This window comes from Phaethon aethereus (genome assembly GCF_964289735.1).
Source record: "Phaethon aethereus genome assembly, chromosome: 2".
In the NCBI taxonomy this organism is placed as follows: domain Eukaryota; kingdom Metazoa; phylum Chordata; class Aves; order Phaethontiformes; family Phaethontidae; genus Phaethon; species Phaethon aethereus.
This window is the reverse complement of record NC_138582.1, coordinates 65,207,317-65,233,635: the sequence shown is the minus strand read 5'-3', so window position 1 is coordinate 65,233,635 and position 26,319 is coordinate 65,207,317. Positions and strand designations below refer to the sequence as shown.

At 40.3% G+C, this 26,319-nt stretch overlaps 1 protein-coding gene across 3 annotated transcripts in view; it reads left to right on the top strand.

The window, feature by feature from the left end:
• Nucleotides 1-2,157: 2,157 nt before the first annotated feature.
• The window catches only part of NETO1 (neuropilin and tolloid like 1), a gene marked incomplete at its 3' end in the record, with an annotated part of 82,803 nt that continues 58,641 nt past the window's right edge, over nt 2,158-26,319 (top strand). For all 3 annotated transcript variants that reach the window (XM_081996954.1, XM_081996953.1, XM_081996955.1), the window contains exons 1-4: nt 2,158-2,804; nt 6,421-6,474; nt 8,079-8,216; nt 17,837-18,085. In XM_081996954.1, the coding sequence (XP_081853080.1) occupies nt 2,777-2,804; nt 6,421-6,474; nt 8,079-8,216; nt 17,837-18,085 (469 nt within the window). In that variant the 5' untranslated portion in view covers nt 2,158-2,776. The remainder of the gene's footprint in view (nt 2,805-6,420; nt 6,475-8,078; nt 8,217-17,836; nt 18,086-26,319) is intronic.

Genomic DNA, 26,319 nt, shown 5'->3' with positions numbered 1-26,319 from the left:
ATCCTTTTTTGGTTCCTCTACTGTTGCTTGACTGCACATCTGTATTATAGACGTTTATCCTATGGATAAACCAGGTGACTTTCAATTACTGCACAGATAAAGTTCTTTAACTTGAGATGGGAGAGAATAGGGAAGGTCAGAGAAAGTGCTGAGGGGGGTAGAAAGCAGAGGAGGACAGTTTATTAAGATTAACAGCTGCAGACTTGATATTGCTAATGGCAAGACAGATTACACAAAACATAGGTGAATCCTTTCATGAAGTCTTACATCTTCTGTATTCCTTACTATAAGGACATTACTGCAGAGCTCTGTAGCTGAATCCTCTGCCCTGCTCACCCAGCAGGATTTTTAAATGCTTGAAGTCAGGCTGGCTGGGGTGATGGCTGGCTGGCTGGTTGAATGGATTAATTCTGCTGGCCAAGATCACCTCAGACTTACCCGAATGTGCATGCCGCTACTGCTGACTGTCTGCGTTCGTAAGCATCGATGGCAGATAGATTCTTGATTTCAGAGTACAGAGCAGACAATCCACAGGCTGAAAAAAGCCCTGAGGTTCTTTGTTAAAACACAGAGATTTACTGAGGGGAAAAAAAAATATATATATAGCAAGCGAGGTTTCCTTATCATTCTCCTTCTGGAACAGCAGTTGTGCTCTTCAGTGCTGTCCCAAGGGGAGTAAAGGTACCCGCCTCATTAAAAAGCTGCCCTAAAGACAACAGGTCGCCCGACTACGTGATTGCTGCCCACCAGGCAGCCGGCAGACCCCGCGCTGGGGGACCCTACCCCGGCGGCAGCCCGGCTCCGCGGGTGCGCAACCGCCCTCCGCGTCCGGCCGCGGGGATCGCCCGCAAACGGCCATCGGCGCCGTCCGACCTGCGCTCGCCTCCCCGCTGCCGTTCCTCACCCGCGCGAAGGTGGATCCCGGACTGTATTTTATTTTTCACTGATTTACAGCCCGCCCCCACCCCCCCCCCCCCCGGCGGCGCGCTTCCAGTCACACTTTCCTCGCGGCAAACGGCGCGAGCATCAGGTGCGGGAGAGGGGGATCGGGGCACCCCTGCGGCACGGGGACCCGGGGAGAGGGGCTGGGACCCCCGGCGCTGCCCCCCGGCCCCGCGGGGGGCGGCAGCTCTTCCGCGCCGGCCCTTCCCCAGCCTGGCCGCCGCAGTAGCGGGGCGGAGGCGCCGGGGGATCCCATCCTGCGCCCCTCGCCCTCCTGTGGCACAAATGTGCCCTTCTCCTCGGCTCTCTCCGCCGCCCCAGGGGTGCGCTTCGCCCCGTATCGACTCCGGCCGCCCTCCGCTGGCGCGGGCCGCGGCGCTGCGGGAGGCAGCTGCCGGGTGGCTGCGGGGCCAGCTCCTGGGGCCAAGAGGGGACGCTGCCCTTTCTGTCCATCCACTCCTCCTCCTCTCCTGTTTTTCGCTGAGATAATTTCAGCTCCTCTCAGCACTCTTATTATTAATGTTTTTCCCTACTCTCCCCCCTCACCCTTCTCGCCCTGGCCACTAGCCCTCTGCAGCCTCGTCAAAGCGATCGGTGTGTGGGGTGGGATGTAGCTGTGGAGGAAGATAAGCCTGAGAAAAGGAGGGGGGAGCGAAAGGGGGAGATTTTGCTGTCGTCTTTGGGCTGATTGGAAGAGGCAATCATTGTATCTGCGGCCGGAGGATTAGCAGCTAAACTTTTATTGCTCCCTTTTGTGCGTGTGTGTGTGGGCATGTGCGTGTGCGGGGGTGTGTAAATGGAGAAGTCGCCTCTCCAGGGGGAAAATCTTTTCAATTTCCCTTTGGCAGGTGCAGTTCAAGGAGGAACTCATGAGCATTTTGCCTGATCCATGAACTGATTAGGGGAGGGGAAACGATTCCGCTCCTCTTACTCTTTCTTTCCCAGTTTTGAAATCATTCTTTCCCCACCACCGCCACCCGCCCGCCCTTCCTCTCCCCTTCTCCTTCCCCTGCACTGAATGGAAGAATCTCCAGGGTTTTCTTCTGCTCCTCGCCCTGGACTGGAGAAGTGAGGGGACATTTCTCTACCCTCATCCATCTCTATCTCTCCCCATCCATTCTCGACAGGATTTCAGAGGGTGCAATGTGTTTTCAGCCTCTTGCCGCTGCTACCCCTTGATACTATGCTACGCGCAGGGAGAGGGTTTTGCAAAAATGGATTTGTTCGATTTTAAAGGATTTCTTCTCTAATAAGGATCGCATTGCCCACAAATATGACTAAATCCCTTATTTGGTAAATCTTTCTTCCCCCCCCCCCCCCTCCTCTTTGGGTTCCCTCCCGCCCGCCCCCACCCCTTCAGAGGAGCAAGCACAGGGAGCTGATGACGGACCCATTAATCCCTTCTTCAATGCATCAAAAGAAGCCGAAGGGCTGGAAGTCGCTGGGCTCGGAGTCCTGCAGGAAATGCTTCGATCTGCTTTTGGTTTTGTACGAAACTGGTGACTAGGGGCTCGGCTCGCCCCGCCGCCGCCGCCCGCCGGCACCTGGATGCGCGGGCCGCCGCCGCCGCCGCCTTGCCCGCCGCCGCGATGCAACGCTCGTGGTGGTGCTGGTGATCGCTCGGGTGTGATGGGATTGAGCCGGCGGTGATTATTTGAAGGCGGTGAGGGAGAGGGAGAGAGAGGAAGGGCTGCTCCGCTCTGCTGCGTGTGGGCTTCGGGATTTTTTTTTTTTCTTCTTCTTTTCCTACTTCCATCCGCTCCCCGCCACTGGAAGTCCTCCCGTATCTAAATGGAATTAGTGGAGACCGAAGCCCCTTGTGTAAGGCACAGACATGACCCATGGGCGCAGCTTCTTTCACAGTGAGTATCTCCCCCTTCCCGCCTCCCCGCCCCCGCAGGCTGAGCTCCGCCGCCGCGCACGGGCTCCTGCCCTCCACTGCCTCCACAACTAGCGTAACGGGACGCCCAGACCTCCGCGGCATGGGGGTAAACTCCCCCCACGCTCACACAAAACCCCCTTCCCCACCACTCCGCGCTGCAGCGGGGGGGGCCGGTGTCTGTCGGCGCTGTGGGGCGGGGAGGGGGGCACGCTCCTGCGGGCTGGAGGCTTTCACCTGGGCGCGACGCGCCTGATGGCTTTCAGCGTGACGAGGGAGAGAACGGCCCCGCCGTTCGCGGCGGTGCGATGCAGCTCCAGCCGGGGCTCGAACCGGAGGTCGCGGGGCGAGGGGACGCGGGGCAGCGCCGAGCGCCGCGGCGGGGGCTGCCTTGGCGGGCGCGGATCCCGGCGAGCTGCGGGGCGGGGGCGGCCCCCCTGGGGAGAAATTCTCCAGGAGCACCAGGAAGTCACCGAAATGGAAGAATCACTCGCCAAAGACCCTCAGGGGCCTCAGGCTGCGTGGATGGGACCCCCTCTCCCGCCTCGGTTTTGCAGAGGGTCTGCTCTACTGAAGGGTCTTGGGTGGCCACAGCTCGTTCCAGCACCTCTCTCTACACCCACACCTGTAAAATAGCAGCGCTATGGCCAGGTATTGCTTGTCCAACAACTCTTTGCTAGGCTAAGCCATGTCTATGCCAAAATCACAGCCTCCAAGAAGCTGCCTGGCCAAGAGATAAATCTCTTAATGTACAGCTTGTAATGGAAAAATGCACAGATCCAAAAAGATGCAAAGATGCGTAATCAGAGTGGCACTAGAAAGCATGATTATAATTACACCCGTGATTAGGAGGGAAAGGGGGACGAGGAAGATAGAGAGAACACAACAAGAAATTTGGTGGAAACTTCTTCAAAATAATTCCCAAACCCACATAATCATAATTTTGTTGCTGTACTGTCAAAGGTTCCCCAGTGACAGTTTTGAATCAGTGAAGACTGCATGATTGGTCTCTTTTGGGTTTTTTTCTTTTCTTTTTTCCTCTCTGTGAGAAGCACTGTTTTCCCATGGCTTGAGAAAGAAAAAGGCAAGGGATCATAGAATAGAATGGACTGCCTTAACTGATTAAGTAAAAAATATTGTGTTATCTTTTCCTGTAAAGCCCATGATTTTAATTAGTTTCTGGCAATATACAGATTTTGGTGATGCTGGTGTTAATGTCACTAAATCAAGAAGCTTTCTCTTTTTTGGAAATATGAGAGAAACATTTTATTTCATCCAATTGTTAGATGTGATATGTCCAGAAAAAAACTTAATCTCCCAGTCTTTTCTTGTCTATTACATTTTAGTATCAAGATTATTTTGATTTCTTATTAATAATGAATACTGGCATGATCATATGTAAGTATAGCTCCCTGCTTTGGAATAACATGGCTCTGCAACTTGGAAGCATCCTTTTTAGCAGTTGCAGCTGGAATTGAAAAGACCTGTGGTTTTTCTCTCATCTTTGTAATAATATCTCTGTGACTTGGACCAGCTCTCTTCACTTCTCTAAACTTCAATTTTTTCCATATAGAAAAGGAGGGAACAGCTAATAGATAACAGTGCTTGAAATGAACCTGTAAGAATCAGGTTCATGAATTGTTATCAATCGCCTAAGAAGCAGCATTTCTCACATAGGGTTTGTTTAGCTGCTGTGCCTCCTATTCTAGCTTCCATAAATTTGTGGGCAGAAAGAACGTCGGCAGCTGGACTCATATTCTAACATCAATCTAACTTACACTATTGAGAAATTAGGTTTTGACTGGTTTGAGGATTACAGACATGGATGCAGTATGTTCACTGCATGAAACACAGATAAAGTAAATGAGCAACTTAGTAAATGGGCAAATCCTTCACTGCCTTCAGATTCTGCCACAGCTGCTGGGCAGAGTCCCAGCTAGCATGTATTTCCAGAATGCATCCCTCGGGAGAGTAAAGGCATGAATGGTTGGGTAGCATTCAGATCCAAGCAGAAGATGTAATGTTCTCACTGAATGCCCATGAGACAGAACAGTTTTTAACTACCAGCTCTGCCAACATCCGTCTCTGTTAACTGGAGGATTCAAAAAGACACAGGGGTTGTAAGCCTGACCAAGGAATAGTGAATATGCTGCCAAGCCTTCATTTTCCCAGCACTTCAGCCTTTCCCTGTTTAATAAGTTAGCCATCATCCATGCCTCAATTCCTCTGTCACATGGGAAGGGTCAAAGGCATAAAAACACAGATCTCAATGCCATCAGAATATTGGAAATATGGAGGGACTGTCTTCTTTTGGGGTAAAAATTGCACACAACTTGCACTATGAAAGCTGAAAATGATGCAAGCACCATTTCTGAAAGAATCATTTAGGTAGCGAGTTCCTAGTCCATGATGCCTTTTGGTGTCTCGGCAAGAAGAGGAGGAAAGTGTGCCATTCAATTATATTTGTTAAAGATCACAGGTCCATCAATTCCTCATCACAGTCAGCAATACAAATGGCAGCTGATTGATCCAAAATACTCAGAATAAACATGCAACTTCATCTCCACTTTAACTTTAGTGCAGTCTGGGCACTATGTCCGGGCTTAACGCCAAACTTGTTGGGGTCATAACCCTGAGCACTCCAGGAACTGATGGATCTGTTCTCTTTTGCTCTTGCTATCCCACTTTCTCCAATAGCCAAAGAAGATATGGGTGATGACAAGAAAATGCTATCATCAGTGCATGATTTCTTCATCAGGTAGCTAGGTAGTCACTTTGATCTTCCAAAGTCTCGTTTCAACTGGCCGAAGTGTTTGCGTCTTAGCATTTTCTAGCTAAAATGTTATCTTTGGCAATTCCCGGCAACTCCCAGAAATTCAGGAATTATCTCCAGGTTGAAGTCCATCTAAGAAAGGTCACATTTGTTCCCAAGAGGCAAAGCTGCCATATCATGGTTGGACATAGGAAATTTCTATTTGTAAAATGGCCTGCAGATTCACTGCAGCACAAAGCAACATCCTTTCAACAAAACAAAGTAGATTAATGAGACTGGTAAGCACACCCAATAATTTACTTCACTGGGGATTTGCAAATGCTTTAATGGATGTGAAGAACCCAAACCCTCACTTCTTTCATACTCCCAGCACTCATTTTCAAATTTTATTATGCCATAGCGAGAGACATAAGTGAGACCAGCGGCAGTGAAACTTAGCAGGCCTTTGACCCCTCTGTTAAGAGCAGCCACTTTTCTATTATTGGCCCAAACTATGGTTATATAAATAAATATATGTAAAATATCTTATTTTATTATTTTTTTTTAGTATTAGAGAAAGGGAGAAACATCAGTGCTTGGGGATTTTTTTTTTAAACCTGAAAGACCTCCTTTTTGGATACATTTACAAAGATAAATGCTTACAAGGAGAAATCACAAAGGAGCGCATTTATACAAAATGCACAATTTAAAAATGCAAGTAAACATGAAAGTTTGTGGTTTTTTACAGTAATACCATTTAATTGTATTCTTTTAAGATAGAGATTTACAGTTTATTTGATTGCAGGCAGAATCACACTACAATATCTAATGTATATTTCTTTTTCAGTTGTAGCAAGTCTAATCATTCTACATTTGTCTGGGGCAACGAAAAAAGGAACAGGTATGTAAACTTCAGGCAATTTTTCAGACATTATGATAAGAGTCCAAAGTATGGATTTGAGTTGTTAGTTTAGGTCTTGAAGTTTTTAGTAGTTCACCTACTTCCAGTGTCTGTCCTTTGTTCATTTGTTTTGAGTATTAGTGTGCCTATACACACACAAAAATCCAGTGGTACTTTTAAAATCAAGTTAGTGACCTGATCCACAGCTAGATCTAACTAAAGCCTCAGCTTGACTCTAAGTAAAAAACTGTAAAATGCCCCCACTTTCAAACTGGGAAGTCCAGACTGGGCACTGAGCTGGCTACTCTTAAGAAGTAGAGTTCAAAATCTGAAATTGGGTGTCATGGGTGCACTTGTGCAGGGTGGGAACAAAAAAAGTTTCTGAAAAGCCCTGGATGCTAAGTGTGGTAAAAGCCAAGCAGGGAGAGTTGCTAAGCACAGTGTGTGTCTGAATATGTGTCTGAATGCCCAGTCTCTGCAGGCCTGAATTAATTTCAAGAAATTAGGATCTGTGTCATCCTCAGCTTGGATACAGACCAGGAAGAAAGAGAAATATTTGCAGAGTGTAAGGCAGATCTCAGGTGGTTAAAATAACCCTTGGAAGGTGCCTGTGTCCCTCCACTGATAGTAAGAGGGAGCCTCAAACAACTCAGCTCTACACATCAGAGGCTTAAGTTAGATTGGACACTCCTTGGATATAGGTACCTCATTCGGAGGAAAACACAGAGTCCTCTTTAGACAGCCATGTCAGGTCTAGAACCTACTATCCTTCCTTTAAATACCAGCCTAGATATTTTTCTCTCCAAAGAATCCATCTTATTTTAGCCTACTAGTTAAAGTATGATGCCCAGGAAGTGATTCTTCATCTTCTTCAGCCTGAACAGACTCAAACCTTTGTCTCCAGGCTCTCTGCCAATGCGCAGAAAGGAAAGCAAGAGTTTCAGGGATAGGAAGAAAGCAAAAAAGTCTGACTCTGCTTTCTGATGATTCACCTAAGAGGAGGAAAGTTCTGGGCCATGATGCCTGGCCCCAGGGATATTTATTAATTTTACAGCAAACAGCAAGGTAAAAATAAAGATAATCTATCCAGAATCCAGGAATTCCCTCGTTCTTCTCTGTCTGGTGAATACAGAGTCAAGCTGCTGCAAATTAAAAACAATTCTTATATCCTATCACAATTCTGTGCTTTTTTCTTGATTTTGCGGCTCTGATGTATTCCTGTATTTTGGCATGTAGCTTGTTGATAGAGCATATGCTTGAGCTTTTTCAGATATATGAGCGGGAAATTGATGTCTCCCATTTCTTAAACACATGCTTTCCCTGCAGAGTTATTATTTAAAAAGCAATATAAATATGTCTTCCCCTAGACATCCAAGCCTCTTCTCTGCTTTGAAAAAATGTTTTGAGTAAGAATTATATGTTCGTACCCCTAAAGAACAGCCTCATTTTCCCCCAGGTCAATGATCATACTCTTAGTCTCAACAGAAAAAAGCAGAGGCCACTGACAGAAGGGACTGCTTTATTCTGTAAGCGAGTTGTAAGTGTTATAGGGATATAGTAAATTGTGAGCTAATTATATAATGCTTAATGTGATCATTTCACAGAAAAGCAAACTATTTCCGAAGGACAGAAACCAGTGCAGTGTGGAACTTGGACAAAATACGCAGAAGGAGGCATCTTCACTTCTCCCAATTACCCCAACAAGTATCCTCCTGACAGAGAGTGCGTCTACATTATAGAAGGTGACCAGCTGAAGAATCTTTATATTCTATCATCAACAGTATTTAAAAAAAAAAGTGCTTTATTTCATTATGTGTGAAGAGTAGATAAAGCCTATATGCTCATGACAAGTCTTCTCAAGACACAAGATTTAGAGAAACTCTGTCTCTGCACTTTTCCTTTTTTTTTTCCCCCCCAAAAATTAAAAATTTTGTAAGGCATATTAAGAAATACTGGAAAATACTTGATTTATTTCCTGACATCACTCATAAATTAGTTCAGGTGGTAGATATGCATGAGTCATTTAGTAATAAACACAGTATAATTTATTTCAGGATATTCAGAGAATGAACAGAACCTAAAATGCTGTAACATGACAGAAGAAAGTATATTTTAAAGTAAGTAAAAAAAGTGAACACAGGAAACAAAAATGCTTTTGACTTTTGTATAGGTATTTTAAACTTATAACTGAATCAGGGATGACAAGCATAGATAGCCAAAATACAGTAAAGTCATACAGAAAACACCTGTATAGTGAGTGTCAATATTATTTTCCATTCCAAGTGTTCATGTGAAATTAAAATAAATGGGAAAAAAAAAGCCAACATCAAAACAAAACAGAAAAGAATAAACATTAACAGTGAACAGCTGTAAGACACAGTTTTTAAAGAGTAGACAGTTGCAGGCATGGAGATAATGTAAGAAAGACTAGAGGTGTATTACAAGCAAGTTACACGGTTTCTTTTCATTGGTCTTAGTACAATGGATGTTGAAGAGATTGTTGTAAAAATGAATCTGTGGAAAGTAATAGAGATTAGATACTGCCAGAATTTAAGAGCTGAAAGGATGAATTGGGTACAGAATGGTAAGTCACTGGAACCAAGAAGATTCATTCATGAGTTGTGAATACATGCAAAATACAACACTGATGCTTGTTCTATCCATGCTTGGTTGGACAGAATGATTAACTACTAATGATGGAACAGGAATTATAGAAATATTTATTCAACTAAAGATGCAGGTAGTTCCAAGAGAGATTTTCAAAGATGTATAGCTAATTCAAATTTCATTAGCTGCTTTAGAACCCCTCACTTGGACCCTTTAGAAATCAGTCTGTCTTTCCAAATCTAGTGCTGAGTTAGTAAAAGAAACATATTTCATAAAAATCTTCCAGGGAAATGATGGATAATAAACTTTTATGTATTGGTTAGGGAAAAAAAATCACAGCAAAATGACAGACATCTCTGAATTACACTTAAGCGCTAGGTAACCTGACTGAAGTCAGAAGTAAAGAGATGATTATAAATCATGGTTTCAAACAAGCCCTTTAAAGAAAATTTATGCTTGTCCAATCTTCCCTCTTGAGTCTGGACTTTAAGCAGATGTATTGTAAACATTTAAGTTCTTTCATAGTTTAGTAATTGATTTAAAATAAAAATAAAATTAAAAAAAAGACAAAAGTGTAGGTTCAATGCATACTACTGAGTGTTACCTTTTTTTATTACACTTATGTTGCTAGATCCAGGTATTTTTGCATATATTGATCAAATTATCTTTCGAACATTCCTGTGAGGCTGCGAAGAAGTAAGCCTACTTTATCTTCAAGGATCTGAAACACAGAGACATGTTTTATCATTAAAGAGAAAGGCAGTGGAGGAAGAATACAGGCCGTTTTTGTAAACCCTAGTCCAGTATCTCAGGGCATAAGGTGTTCCTCTCAGAAAGAAGGTCCCTGAAAGCCCTTTACTGTAAAGACCTTTATCTTTACTATAGTAGTTAAGTACTTATAAAAATATAGTTAATAAGCTGAAAGGTGGCAAAATACACTGTTGAAATAACCTGATTTAGAATAGCTCACTTTGGAAATAAGAACAGTTTAGGAAAGAAAGATTTAATCAAACAACTTTTATGATGAAGATGAAATTCCATGATGACAAGTTTGGAGCAATGTATAGTAGAAAGAAAAACCCAAACTCAACAGACAACTTGTAATATTTTATGGGAAAAAATCAATCTGGCAAAAAAAAAAAGTTTCACATAATTTCTTACAGCTTTGATATTTTCTGCTTCCTCTCCAGCCAAAATCAACAGTTTAGATTGTACCAGGTATTTTAAAACCCATGATGATAGCAGCTCTATTAGTATATCACTTGATGAGAACCATGCATATTCTACAACATTTTCAGCTCTGATCTCCCCCTGTCTGTTTCTACCTTCTAAAAATATCAGAAATAGTCATGTCTGAAAGATGTCACAAAAATAAACAGAGATGTAGTAAAATGCCTGAGCATCGATATTTTAGAAAGTGGCAGTTTTCAGAAAAGTCAAAAGGAGACACACTGAAGGACAACAAAAATTATTTTGTAATTAGAGTGAATTATTTTTAGCACATAGAAAGATGGCAGAAAAATTATACAGGAGGCTAGCAAGTGAAAATCTTATCCCATACCTTTTATATTCTGCGAAACTCATTGGCATAAGATATTCAAGTTAAAGGATTGCAAAAAAAGAATTAATTATTTCACTAGTAACAATATCTTTGAGGTAGGATAATGATCTATAGAGCGGATAATCCTTGCTAGTCCAGGACATAAACATCCATTCAATTTTAGAGTAAGCTAGAAACATTTCTATATGCGTCTTACTCCTGTATTTATTATTTAGATTCGAACACTTTTCAAATGGCTTCTGGCTGCTGTGGAATACCAAGTACCAAGCTAGGAAGACTGTTGATATGATCCATTACAGCATTCCCACATTACTATCTCTCCTTTGTATGTCTTAGAGAGTTCAGCATACCAGGACTGTATATACCATACTGACAGCTGTGTGATGTGAGTTTAAATACGTGTATGAATCACCAGGTTCTGTCCTGCCTGCTTGCTTTCGTTCCTTCATTTTTTTGCTACCAAGCACAATCTAGGGCAAATTCTGATGACTTCTCTCACACACAGTTCCTACTGACTTTAGAGGACTTGAGTGAGAACTCCAGCATGTAGTGTGTTGTAATAAAACTGAATTTCATCTCGTGATACAATTTTTTCCCACATTGTAGCTCATATTAAATGTATGCAAACCTTTTATCATTCAAAATTACTTTGGCCAAGTAAAGAAGCTGGCAAAAATTGCCATGATCATAGACTGTGAGTTTCTAAAAGAGAAAAGGATTTCTGACTGCAGAGGCTTCTATCCTAGCAAAGGCATATGAAGATCAAACAGCTAGAAGTTTCTTTTTCTTTTTCTTTCTTTTTTCTTTTCTTCTATTTTAGTAGTAATGATAATTAACTATTGGAACAACTAGGAATTTTGAAGTCCAGATTGGATGCCTTTCTAAAAGAAATCCTTTAGGTCATCCAGAAGTCATAGACTCAGTACAAAAATTATTATGCTATAGAGGAGCTTCTGGTGAATCCCTTCTGCCTTTCAAAATGCATTGAGAATTTGGGTTTTTTCTTTTCTTTCAGTCTTGTTGGGCATATAGAAAACGTAGGAAATAGCTGAGTGTACTAAATTCTCTAAATTTACACTAAATTCCCTGCTGGGCCCAATTTCATCCTTGTTTTGCATATTCATGATTCTAACCTGGCAGAATTCACAGCTGCCCAGAACAACCACAGCAGTGGCAGCATTAGGCTTTGCCAGACTGCAGAAAATTTGGCATGTGTGCTCCAAAGGGAAATTTGGACAGGCGATCTGGTAGGATTGAAGGCTTTTGTTTGGGTTAAAAACATCTGAGGAATGGGATAGCTGTACTTTACACAATATATCTTAAGAATTGGTTTGGAAATCCTTTAAGTGAAATACTTGTAAGATTTTTATCCATTGTTTAGTTTTTAATAATTAAATGCTTATTTATAAATATAGGTATGGACTAGAATTATTTTATGGAGACATGAAATAAATCTTCCACTTCAAAGGTTCATGAACATTTAGAGTTAGCTGTCTTGAAAGTCTTCCATGTTTTCACCAAAGACCATTAAGCTCTTTAATCCTAGATTTTTCACAGGTGTTAGAAGATGGTCATGTATCACTGTAAAAAAAATCTCTGCTCAAAGCCCTTTTGTATTTCACAGTGTATTTTCTGCTCAAAAAGTTTTCATCAAAACGAGGAAAGAATCCTCTTTTAAACGGAGGCTATAGGTGGCTTTCTTATCAATAACAGCTGGACAACCAGAAAGACCAAAGATTATTGAAAACTATTAGTACTGTAGCAGCTCAGATAGATGGGGGTAGGTGTTGAGTTCAGTGTCTTATATCCATGTAGTCTGGCAAATTGAAACAGATATTTTGCTTAACTTCAGCTGTCAGTTACACAGACATAGAGGCTGGTTAGAATTAAAACCCTAATTGTGTGGTTTTGCTGCAACTGTTCTTCTGCTGCAAGATGGAATCCAATACCTTTTTCTTCATTGAATGTAAAATCTCAAGACAGCACTTCTGTAAGATAATTAGATGAAAAATATGACAAGACATGCAAGCATTAAGTAGTCTTTCCATGGTATTAAATATTTTTGAAGAAAGATAATTGAAAGCTAAATATGGAAGACTTTAAAGATTTGAAGTAAAAACATTTTATAAGACAGCTTCAGTGTATTTCATTTGGACTTGACAAAAACTTTTCCTGACATAGTAGCCACAGAAAATGTTTTGAAGTTGTCAATGGGCTTTACCTGTGTGTTGGTTTTGACTGGGATAGAGTTAGTTTTCTTCATCGTAGCTAGTATGGGGCTATGTTTTGTATTTGTGATGAAAACAGTGTTGATAATACAGAGATATTTTCATTATTGCTGAGCAGGGCTTACACAGAGTCAAGGCCTTTTCTGCTCCTCACCCCACCCCACCAGCGAGTAGGCTGGGGATGCACAAAAAGCTAGAAGGGGACACAGGTGGGACAGCTGACCCCAGCTGACCAAAGGGATATTCCATACCATATGACCTCATGCTCAGTATATAAAGCTGGGGGAAGAAGAAGGAAGAGGGAACGTTGGGAGTTATGGAGTTTGTCTTCCTAAGTAGTCATTACACGTGGTACAGCCCTGCTTTCCTGGACATGGCTGAACACCTGCCTGCCCATGGGAAGTAGCAGAATGAATTCCTTGTTTTGCTTTGCTTGAATGCATGGCTTTTGCTTTCCCTGTTAAACTGTCTTTATCTCAACCCACGAGTTTTCTTACTTTGCTCTTCTGATTCCTCCATCCTACTGGAGCAAGTGAGCGAGTGGCCATGTGGTGCTTAGTTGCTGTCTGGGGTTAAACCACAACAGTCCTTTTTGGTGCCCGGAGGGTTCGAAATAATGGCAGGTTTGATTTGAATGTGCTAGATCAAATTTATAGTTGTTTTTGCAGTTTAGCTATTAATGGGCAGGCTCCTGTGCTTGCCATGGGGCCTGCTTGCCTTACTGTACATTAGAGTCTAGTGGTCGTTGGTGGCTGCTTTTTGCTTTTGCTGCTTGTTGTACGACTGCACTGCTTATCACCTTGCTCTGCTGTGCCTGGGAACATTTTGATAATAGCAATGGTGATGCGCCTGGGCTGGCAGATGGCTGGGGCATTGCTGCTGTTTCCATGCTGCTGTACTGGACAGGTTGGAACTCCAGTGTGAACTCGAGCCAAAAGGACTGTGACCTGTGGATGGGTCCACAGACACCCTGAAGTGTCTGTGGCCGTGGATAAGCTCATGTGAGAGCAGGTACATCTTGAAGCACCTGTGGCTGATGTGAGAGCAGGTACATCTTGAAGCACCTGTGGCTGTGCTTAGGTCTGTGCCACAGCAGGTATACCCCTGAAGGGACTGTGGTCCAAGGAGAAGTCCATGCTGGAGAAGGTCCACCTTGAAGTATCTGTGGCTGTGGATAAATCCATGTTGCAGCAGGTACACCTCAAAGCATCAGGGGCTGTGCATGAGGTCATGCTGGAGCACTTCAAAGCATGTGGCAATGGATAAGCCCATGACAGAGCAGGTACTCCCCTGGAGGGACTGCAGCCATGGGTAAGGCCATGCTGGAGCAGATTTAATTTTGAAGGGATTATGGCTGTGGGTAAGGGCATGCTGGAGCAAGTATATCTCTGAAGGCATTGTGGCCCATGGATAAGGCCACACTGGAAGATGTGCACGTCAAACACGTATATCCCTGAAGAGGCTGGTAGCTCATAGATAAGGATACCAGAAATGACCGCTCCATCCCTCCTTTTCTGATTAGATGGCCAGATTCCAATCCAATCTGGAAGAATTGCATATTCTGGGGTTTTGTTTTATTTTGTTTTTCTGTAGCTATACATACGTTATTAGTCATTATTCTGGACTTGTTCTCACTGTATTTCTATAAGTTTTATTGTGACACATTTGCACACACTTTGTTGCAAAGGTTGTGGCACAAGATGTGTATTTATACAATATGTGCTTGTTTTAGCTTGCGTTTGGCAAAGAAACCCTTTGCTAAAGCCAGAGAATAAGTTTGAAATGAAACCTTTTTCGTTAAAAGGAAGTTAAAGTTGGGAGTTTGAATTGCAGGTTTTCATCCCTTATGGTCATTTCCATGAAGACTTCAGTAATTTTGTTTCTTAGGTAGATTATTGCAAACAAAACATTTAACCTTTAACTCTAAATATTATACAAGATGAAGCAAATAAGTGCATTTAAAAGCACATAATGGATGTGCTCAGTCTCTGCTGATTGCAGAGAAGAGTAAACTACAGCAATATTCTCACCGTAAAACTAGTTTGCAGTATGAGATTCAGAGAGCTACATGGAGGTTGTAGAATTTGTGCAGCTTTTTCTTAGGCGGTGCTTTCACTAAGTCAATAGATCTCACATGTAACTGTAGGCCTGATTCTCTTTTACCCACAAAGACTCCTTTTATATTGTACTGAGGCTATAATTGGTTTTAGGGCTCCTTTTCAACACCAAAAATCATATCAAATGATTGAGATATAACTCAGAGAGTGCCTCATGCTCATCATATGTTACATGAGTCCTAGATTCAGAGAAGACCTGTTAAGGGTTTAACTATGGCCCAGCACTTGTAAGCCTCTTCTTAGTATGAAACAGAACAATGGAAGCCTAACACAGGAAGTTTATAAAGGACCGATGTGTCATGTTAATCACAGAATCACAGAATCATTAAGGTTGGAAAAGACCTTTAAGATCATCAAGTCCAACCATCAACCCAACACCACCATGCCCACTAAACCGTGTCCAGAAGTGCCACGTCCACATGTTTTTTGAACACCTCCAGTAATGGTGACTCCACCACCTCCTTGAGCAGCCTGTTCCAATGCTTGAACACTCTCTCAGTAAAGAAATTTTTCCAGATATCCAGTCTAAACCTCCCCTGGTGCAACTTGAGGCCATTTCCTCTCGTCCTATCACTGAAATGGCATAAAACCATTTTTGGAACAGGTATCTCCTTGTTGCTGCAGATTGTAGAGTAGCCGTACATTGTGGTATGATGCTGTCTCACACTAACAATAGTAGCAGAATTCTTCTTCATATATAGTTTGCAACATTAAAACATTACAATAAAGCTTTAGGTGGTACCTAAAGCATTATCAGGATGGAGTTTCTGATACCTGACTCTGCAGTCTCTATGTGAATGATGAGTAGTTCTCAACAAATTTCTTTAAATGGAATAAGAGCATACAAAATAGGATCCCAGATTGAAAGGTGCTGATTGCTCTCTTCTGCCCTAGTATTGCTCAGTTAAGCTTAAATGAATATTTGTTATAAATATGTGAAGTCAAGTGTAGAAATATCTGAATAAAATTAATCAATGATGTTTTCCAGTTATTCAGTCTTCTAGTATGATTTAAAAGATCTACTTTCATCTTCAAACCTCACCAAGGGTAATAAGATCTTCATTAGGAGCTTTATTATCTGATTTTAATTTTGTAAATCTTTTTCATGCTTTCAAAGTAGTTTCTTTTCCATGGACTGTGAATTTGGTGCAATTATATGTAAAGTTTTAGGTTTTGATTTTACTGTTGCATTTGTATGGGCACAAAGATCACAAATTTCCTGTGAATTAGTACAAATAACAACAAGCCAATAGTAAGAACTTCTGCAAATGTGAATTTCTTCAAACTGAAAACAATAGATAAGGTTTCTTTCTTACATTAAATTAAATATTTCAATAAATATCAATCACCCAATTATATTAACATTGAAGTAAATCTATTAAAATAATCTTTCTTCTCAAATAACATGTTTTATTAACTTCTTCAATGCTTCTTATAAAATGAGGCTGTATTTACATGAAATAGTTTTAAATGGGATCTCATTGTGTGCTTTTATGTAAAGATTGTAAGATTTACCTAATGTCTTCTTATTTAGTTCATTTTAAATAATCTCCCTTCTTATGTGAGTAATGAGCTCATCCCAAAAGCTTCCATTTAAAACATTTCAAAATACATACAAGATCTAGGTTCTGGTCATGCTGCTACTTTTTCCTACTATTCCTGAGGAAAGAAATGGAGGGATAGTGACTGCTGGAGTGGCAGCAGTTTCCATGTTAAGCTTATGCACTCGGCTTGGAGTTTGATCCTGCATGTTTTCATGTGAAAAGAATGTAACTCGGGCAAAGCTCATAGCAATTTCAACCTCTTCTAATATGTGTAAAGTGTAGGACGCGATCCCATGAGAGGCACAGCAGGCAGAGACACAACAAACCCTTGTCTTAGCAGAAGGCTTTGTCAGCAAAAGGTTGTATCACAACATTATCTAGACATTGAAGGCATACATTTCTTTCTATGGACAGGATTAAGCATAGGAACAACACACCCCAGGGATGCTGAATCTGTTAAAATTTGTAGATAAAGCCATGATTTTTTTTTCCTCCTTTTAAGAAAATACTATTTTCTTAAGAATAGAGAAATAACAGAAAATACTATTCAACCAGTAACTATTTTGCTTTATGCAGGAGATGTGAGGGAATATTTCTATTAGAGATCATTCTGACTACCACTAACCTTAGTATCTATGAATAAACTTGGGGTTTTATGTCTAATTAAGTGACTGCTATAATGTTTCTTCAGGGTTTTCATAGAATATTGTTTGCTCTTTAGTTAGATGTTAATTTTGTTTCATCCTTATTTAGTTTTTAAGTGAGAATTCACTACATTTGCCCTTATGTTTGAAATGAGATGATAAGTAATTCTGAGTATAAGCAATTACACTCAAGCTTGTCATTGACTGCAATACATATAGGAATAGAATTTCTCCTTCTTATTGTAGCACCGTTCTGATCAGTTATTTCTTCATCTTTGTGAGCACTAGGTAAAAAAGTATTCTGATTAACATTTCCCCCACCAAATATAAGGAAACATTGGTTTTCCAAATGCATATTTCTTAGAAAGATTTTGTGTTTGAACCAATATTTCCTAAACTGTATTTTGCTTTACATCATAGGTATCTCTCTTAGTTTTGCTAAGAACTGCTGTCATGAGCACTTTTTTAAAGGGAAAGAATAGACAAGTAAGCTGATGGTGTAAAATCTATAGAAATATAGACGTACTTATTTTCAAAATCTTTTTTAAGCAACATTATAAGACGTATACAAAATTGATATATTTTATTTTCCTTAATTTTGTTTTAGGTTTGAAGGGTCTAGGTTTAGAAAATAATAAGATAATTTTCTTTTCATCTCTAGCTGCCCCTAGACAATGCATTGAACTACACTTTGATGAAAAATATTCCATAGAGCCTTCTTGGGAGTGTAAATTTGACCATATTGAAGTACGAGATGGACCTTTTGGCTTTTCCCCAATCATTGGACGTTTCTGTGGACAGCAAAATCCACCTATGATAAAATCCAGTGGCAGATTCCTATGGATTAAATTTTTTGCTGATGGTGAGCTGGAATCTATCGGGTTTTCTGCTCGGTATAATTTTACACCTGGTGAGTACAAACTATCACACTTCTTGATAGAAAAAGCTTAGCATGGTAACTTTACTAATGATGTTGAATAATTGTGCTTTTGAATAGTATCTTTAATGGGGACTATGTTTATTATCAAGGAAAGTATTAACAGATAGGAAAATGATAGAAGGTATATATGTCTTTTGCATAATAAATAAGGCTTATTCAAGGAAGAAATTTTCAATACAGTTTTGTCCAAGATGCATATATTTAGCTTTTGCAGTTTTTAAAAGAATTGTTTTCAATCGAATTCTATTATAAGAAACAATTCAAAATGCTTCATGGGAAATTATGTGTTTTATGCTTGATTGTTACACTGTGCAGCTTTTCTTTCAAAATGATCATTGATAAAGTATTCTAATAAAAAAATGTAATTATCTCAGAAAATTCCATCATTGCTTTTCCACTTCACCAATCATTTCCTCAACTGAGTGAATAGTTCTCCCTTTTCAATGACGCAAACTATTACAAGTATTGCCAGAGGAAGTATGAGGTTCAAATAATAAAACGTATTAAATATTTTTCTAAAAAAGATGTAAATCTTAATTGTAATTGTACAATTATTCCTTGTCACTTTTAAAATTTAATTCATTACAGTAAAACAAAATTCATAGTCACACTTTGCATTAATTCGCCTCCTCTCCCCCACTTATTAACAAAAGATTGCTGAATTTAAATCTCATTTTTGGCTGCAGCTACACTATACTGCACTGCACTGCTGGATTTGACGTAGTTCTGTACCTTCTTATGTATTGAGTGATGAGTCATACCTTAATATAGCTCACTTTAGAGCACTGTAATTATTATGCAATTTTGTCAATTATGTCACTATTGTTTCAGCTAAATTGTTGTATCAGGTGGAACAATATTCTTGAGAATATCTGCTAAAATTAACAGCCCCCAAATTCTGCTTGCTTAGTTATTCCAGTAGCATCATAGAAGATAGCAGGACTACTTGAATGTTCCTCTATGCAGTTTTCTTTCCCTAATGCAAGGAAGATAGTTATAAAATTACCCAGCATAGTTCAATTTCCTTTTAAGTCAAAGATACTGTCTTCCAGAGGGTAAACATATTTAGAGGGTTCAAACAACAACAGAACACAGAATTTCTGTAGCAAATAACCTGGTAGCCAGACATATGTATCTATTGCAAATGCAAAGACAATGGATGAAATTTTACTATATCCACACATACTTGTCTCTGAAAAGTGAGTTAAATTTGTATCTCTCATTTACCATGGCTCTGTGGGCTTTTGCTATTTTCCTCCCCACCTCTGCAAAAAGTTCTTTGCTTTACATGTCATGTCCTTCTTGTTTCAAAGGGTTATGTATTATGGTTAAAAAGAAGTTCACAGCACAATCTGCATCTTATTCTGTCTGAGAAACTCTCAAGTGAAAAACAATTTCATGGACCATGTTTTATCCTCGTTCCTTTTCTACTGATGTAAGGTGGATTTCTACACAGAGATCAATGCTGGTAAATCGCTATAGCAGCATAAATTATTTCAGACTTCTGATGAAACAGCTATGTCTTTTCTCTTTTTTCTTTCCCTCTATAGATTTCAATAGGAAGCTCTGCAAATGATAGAGGGTTTCTAGGAATATTAGCCAAAATGAGAACATGATTAATCTGACAAGTGCAACATAGCACTGCTGCCTCCTTGATCAACAGTAACAGGAAGCAGTTCTCATTCCCCATGATTACTTGACCAGTCCTTTATTATGTAGGCATGGATAAGGCTTGACATTTTGAGATCTGTTGTCCAAATGTGTGCAGTGGGAGGGGTCACTGTCAGCTCATCAGAAAGAGTGATGGTTTTCAAGAGTGTATAAAAGAACAGCATAGAGAGGAATTGCCTCCAGAAATTATCACCTTACATCATCTAGAACCATTTTGGGTAGTGACAACTTATTAAATTAAATTATGAACAAATCAGAGATCAGAAGAAAATTTTCAGCTAACCTCTCTTTAAAGAGCATCAGGAAAATGATCCAAAGCAAAGACTTATTTGGAAACTATTGTTGTCTACAGCAGCTGAACATTCAGGGGAGATGCAACTTGTTGCATTCATCTCACTGGGCACAAGCAGCACATTCTCCCTAATAGCAACCTACATAAAAGACTTTCTCCATCCCAATGACAAGCACAACAGAGCTATTTATTTAGTACCAGCAATCTTTGATGTTCCCCACCCACCCCTGAAATGTTCCTCAGCTGCCACTTTTGCATTCAGTATCTTGATGGATGCTCTGTTTTGTTGATAAAGAAGAGAAATGTGATGTTGAATCCATGGGTGTGTAGCAAGATTAAAAAAAAATTAACTAAATTTGACTAAATAGAACCTGCAACTATTTATTAATATTTGAATGGTACCTGGAGAAGCAGGGAAAGAAATTATTTACCATATCTCCAGGGTGTACAAACAAGCCAACTGGATGAAGCGAAAAAAAGATCAATTAGGGTATCAGGAAAAATGTTCCAATGAAGATTTATCAGTCTTTGCAAATGGAAAGAGCCCTGTCACCTGAAGCATTTTAAAACTAGTTTGGACTAAGTCTTAAAGAAAGAAATTATATAGAACAGTCCTAAGGAATAAACTAGTATTTTGCAATTACTAGAATTTTTCAGTTTAATAATTTCTTTGAATCCTCGGTATTGAAATGGTTGGAAGTCCATCCACCAATGCAAAAGTTCAGTGGAGTTTCAGCAGTCTCTCAACAGGCTGAGGTTTCAGGCATCTTGAAAAAAACATAGTTCTCTTGCCATAAATTGTGTTCCATTTAAATAGATCTTTTTCCAGAGCATTTTTCAGCACTGTAAAAGGTGAGATCTAACAGAAGAAACAACTTTAATGACAAGTACAGAACTACACACAAAACCAACACAAACACACCCAGTAAGGGGTAAAACTACTGAAAATTTTGCAAAAACAGTTCCTTATTAAGAGGATAATTTAGGCTTTCATTTTTGTGATTTTATTAATTACAGGATTAACCAAGATGTGACTGAATGAATCTGTATGTATAATATAAGGATTGACTATTTTAAATGTCAAAATTCTGGGTTAAGGGAAAAAGTTGTGGGTTTTTTTTATATTATTGCAGCTAAATACCAGTAATAACCAGATGCAATTTGGATGTAAAGTAAATTTTCAACCATTTTGTATACATGAGAATTTATAAGCAAAACAAAATATATTTACTCTTTATGTATTATTTTAATTTTATTTTTTATTGTTAAATATTGATTAACTGATAATTTCTAAATGGAACTATCTGAACCTATGAAACCTTCATAAATATAGACGAACATTCTGTTGTTTTTTTGCAAATTTCATGTATAAAAGAAATAATATATCAGACTACAATATTTTCAGGTTGCTCTGGTTAATTTAGAATGCAAATATGATTGGCTAGGGAAAGACACATGAGACAAGTCACATGAGGATTCTTCCTTGCTCCTGTTTTATCATTCTTTGAGCCATTGAAAAGCCTACACTTGAAATTTAATTTCACACCTCTGGGTCCTTGGACTCAATCTGTTACCCTATTTTTTCCTAAAATGTTATGCCTCGAGAGCATTTTCCAAAATGGTGCTAAGTCACTGTTTTGTGTAGAAAAAAACTAAAGTATTGCTTCAAGAGGACTTACTCTTGACAACCATTCTTTAAAATGAGTCAATTTTTTAGTGCAGACAAGGATTCAAATGGGGAGAAGATGTGTTTATTTGAGGTTTCTTACTCAGCTAGAATAATCAGATTGCTGTTTATCCTGCTCCCTGATTTTGCAGGACAGTGGCTTAAGATAGCACATCATTACTTTCAGTTCCTTCACTTAGTAGAAGCCATCTGTGTTTTTATTTAGCCTCATTAATATAAAGGTCAGTCAGTAATGTTTTCTGTTCAACTGCCTGATAATGGAAAAAGAAGAAAAGCTTTATAATCTTACGTCCCACAAAGTGGCATGTAAGACACTGTCTAATCAGAATAACGGTAGTTTTACATCCCCATTGCAGTGGTACAAGTAGCTGTAGAATGTCAGAGTAATAGAATAATGACATTATCTATCTTGAGAAAAAAAAAACAACACAAATTCTTCCTGATAGGGGAATTTCCACATTTTAGGAGTGATGAAAAATTTAGTGTGATTTTTTTTAAATTCAACCACGGTTCTAAAGAACTTAGATAAGATATCGTCAGATGAGTTTGCCATCTAATGTCCATATCCTGCCTTGTGTGTATTTCAGGAAGGTGTATTCCCCAGGCATCTGGGACAGATGAATACCTGTGGGAGCTTTCTCACTTGTTTTATTTATTTGTTTCTTTCTTTTCCTGCTCTCTTCTGAAACTGGTCTGACTACTTCTAACAATGTCAGCAGTGACAACAACTTTTTATAGAATCATAGAATAGTTTGGCTTGGAAGGGACCTTTAAAGGTCATCTAGGCCAACCACCCTGCAATGACCAGGGACATCTTCAACTAGAGCAGGTTGCTCAGAGCCCCGTCCAACCTGACCTTGAATGTTTCCAGGGATGGGGTGTCTGCCACTTCTCTAGGCAACATGTGCCAGTGCCTCACCACCCTCATTGTCAAAAATTTCTTCCTTTTATCTAGTCTAAATATACTCATTTTTCATTTAAAACCATTACTCCTTGTCCTGTCACAACGGGCTCTGCTAAAATGTTTGTCCCCACCTTTCTTATAAGGCTCTCTAAGTACTGGAAGGCTGCAATCAGGGCTCCTCGGAGCCTTCTCTTCTCCAGGCTGAACAACCCCAGCTCTCTCAGGCTGTCCTCATAGGAGAGCTGCTCCAGCCCTCTGATCATTTTTGTGGCTCTCTGGACCCGCTCCAACAGGTCCATGTCTTTCCTGTACTGACGGTTCCAGAGCTGGATGCAGGACTCCAGGTGGGGTCTCACCGGAGCAGAGTAGAGGGGCAGAATCACCTCCCTTCACCTGCTGGACGCTCTTCTTTTAATGTGGCCCAGGCTTTCTGGTCTGTGAGTGCACATTGCAGCGCATGTCCAGCTTTTCATCCATCAGGACCCCCAAGTCCATCTTGGCATGGCTGCTCTCAATGCCTTCATCACCCAGCCTGTACCGATACTGGGGGTTCCCTGAAGCAGGTGCAGGATGCTGCACTTGGCCTTGTTGAAGCTTATGAGTCTGACATGGGCTCAATTCTCGAGCTTGTCCAGGTCCCTCTGGATGGCATCCTATCCCTCAGGCGTGTCAACCACACCACTCAGCTTGATGTCATCTGCAGACTTGCTGAGGGTGCACTCGATCCCACTATGTCATTGATGAAGACGTTAAACAGTATTGGTCCCAATATGTAATCTGAGGGACATCACTCACCACCAGTCTCCATCAGGACACTGAGCCGTTGACCACTACCCTCTGGATGTGACCATCCACCAAACAGTCTGCCCATCAAATCCATATCTCTCCAATGTAGAGAGAAAGATGTTGTGAGGGACTGTGTCAAAGGCCTTACAGAAATCCAGACAGACGACACCCATAGCTCTTCCCTTGTCCACTGATGTGGTCACTCCATCGTAGAAGGCCACTAGGTTGGTCAGGCAGCCACCTTGTAATCCAGTTAAGTTTTTTGAGAAACAATAAACAATGTCAGAACCATGTGACTTTGAATGAGTCAATCTTTTTTCTTTGAGATCACAGTTGGTTTGAAATTGTAAGAAATTACTCACTATAACTCTTCCTTTAAACTTTTGAGCCAGAACCTTCTGATGTTTAAAAAACAATCATGAATTTGTTTTCTTTATTGACATTTCTGGCCCTCAATACTTCAAATTGTTATAAGCAGCTTCCTTGGGTTATGAGCTTTCAGTGTGTTCATACAGGTGCACAACAGTCAGGAACTTTATTGCTGTTTACAACGTACTAGGGCATATGGTCTTGAGAATGAGAAGGAATTTCACTGTAACATTGGGGATGATGCCTTTGCATGTTGCATTGAAAATCATGATCAGCTACATAAATATTGTCTTTTCAAGGGAATTTGGTTTGTGTAGAGCTGTTCTATAGTTTTCATTAACTTATATGAACTGTAGGATAAGGCCCAGAGTATTTTAGTACCATAAATATGAGAATGTAGTGGGACAATATGTTTATTTTAAATTTCAAGTGAAAAATAATTCCTTGTGTGAGGCAAATGTGTAAGGAACAGCTAAAAAGTCTCACAAGATTCTCAGGTCCCACATTACTTCTTGTTATCACATACTTCTATTTTTCTTTCTACTAAAAAACATTCTCTTTTAGAAATCCTTGCATGTTGGGGCAATCATATTAGCATAAAAAGAAGCTGAACACTTAAGTTCCTACTCTGTTGAGCTTTGCTGTAAAAATCAGAGCAATAGAAAATAAGATATACTTGTAAGTATTCTAACATTGGAAGAAAGAAAAACCCCTATCACATGGTTTTGTAAGAGCTGCATTAACTAGGGACATTAGAGTTGCGTTTATATTGACTGTATATGAACATCGAAGCAAAGGGACTTTCCAAGTCAAGTAGTTTTGTCTCACACAATGGGACTGCAAGCAGCAAGTTTCCAACTCATAAATTTCATAAATGGTTAAATTCATATCCCTCTATTGACAGATCTTAAAAAGGCTTTCAGAGTTAATTTTATTGGGGTATTTTCTGCTTCAGCATTTCTATGGAAGACTGTTCCAGGATTCAAATTATTAGGAACGTTCTTCTGATTTCTTACCTAAAATTATTCAGAGCCAGTTTATCTTTGCCTTTTTATACCAATGTTACTTGTTAGTTTCGAAACTTCTTTTCTCACCAGGACTATATGCCACTGTGTCATGAGCTTAGAGATGGCAGTCATCTCTCTTTTAAGATGTTAGTTTGCTTGTCTACACAAGCCAAATTGTTGTATTCCCTTTTTATGTCGTAGGCTCTTTGTTCCCCTTGCCATCGGTACCGCCCAACCTCCCTCCAAGAATCTCTTCTCTGTTTCTGTTCTGCAACAAGTTGAACACAGATTTCTAGAGGAGGTTTGCTAGGATGTTGTACTGCAGTACACGTACAAACAATTCTTTTCTACTTGTGCAGGAAATACCTCTCTTGATATGTCAGCTATCTCACCAATAAAGGTGATTATGGTTTTGAATGGCTAAATATTATTTAAAGGGGAACCACATTTCTCTGACAAAAAGTCTGTCTTTTCAGAAGCACCTGGGAGGAACCTTTAAGAAGTTTAGATATCCATTCAAAAATAATACTAGAAAGCCAACATTTTTAGTTTAAGCTGCATTTTTACAGCACCATTGTCACCATTCTCAAAATAGTTTATATTATTACTTGTTACAGAACAATTAAAACTAGATCTTAGAGGCAAGAGAGGATTTTCCTTAAATATGTTCCTTTTCTTTTCCTTAAATATGTTCCTTTTCTTCTGCTTTTTCCCCTAAGGATACACTTTTGGCTTTTTTAAAAAAATATACTGAATTAGCTTATACATAGATCTGATATAGAGTGATTTTGCATTAAACACTTGCAAAATGTGGAAATAACCAGTGAGCCCTGGTGTCGTGGTTTAGCCCCAGCCGGCAACTAAGCACCACGCAGCCGCTCGCTCACTCCCCCTCCCGCAGTGGGACGGGGAAGAGAATTAGGAAAAACCTCGTGGGTTGAGATAAACACGGTTTAACAGGACAGAAAGAAAGAAGGGAACAATAATGATAATACCAACAAAGGAATGTACAAGAACAAGTGAGGCCCAATACAGCAATTGCTCACCACCCCGTGATCGACAGCCCGTCCCCGAGCAGCGATTTCCGCCCCCCTGGCCAACTCCAGTTTATGTACTGGGCATGACGTCGTATGGTAGGGAATATCTCTTTGGCCAGTCTGGGTCAGCTGTCCCGGCTGTGTCCCCTCCCAGCTCCCCGTGCACCCCCAGCCTGCTCGCTGGCAGGCCAGCACAAGAAGCTGGACTGTCCTTGACGGCTCAGCAACAACCCAAAACATCAGCACATTATCAACAGTTCCTCATCCCAAATCCAAAACACAGTCTCACACTAGCTTCTGTGAGGAAAACCAGCTCTATCCTGGCTGAAACCAGGACAGTATCCACCCCTTATTCCATACCATTTACGTCATGCCCAGGTCCTATACTTTTCAATACATTCCAATTATTCATTATTACTCTTCCTGTCCTTTAATATATACACACAGATAT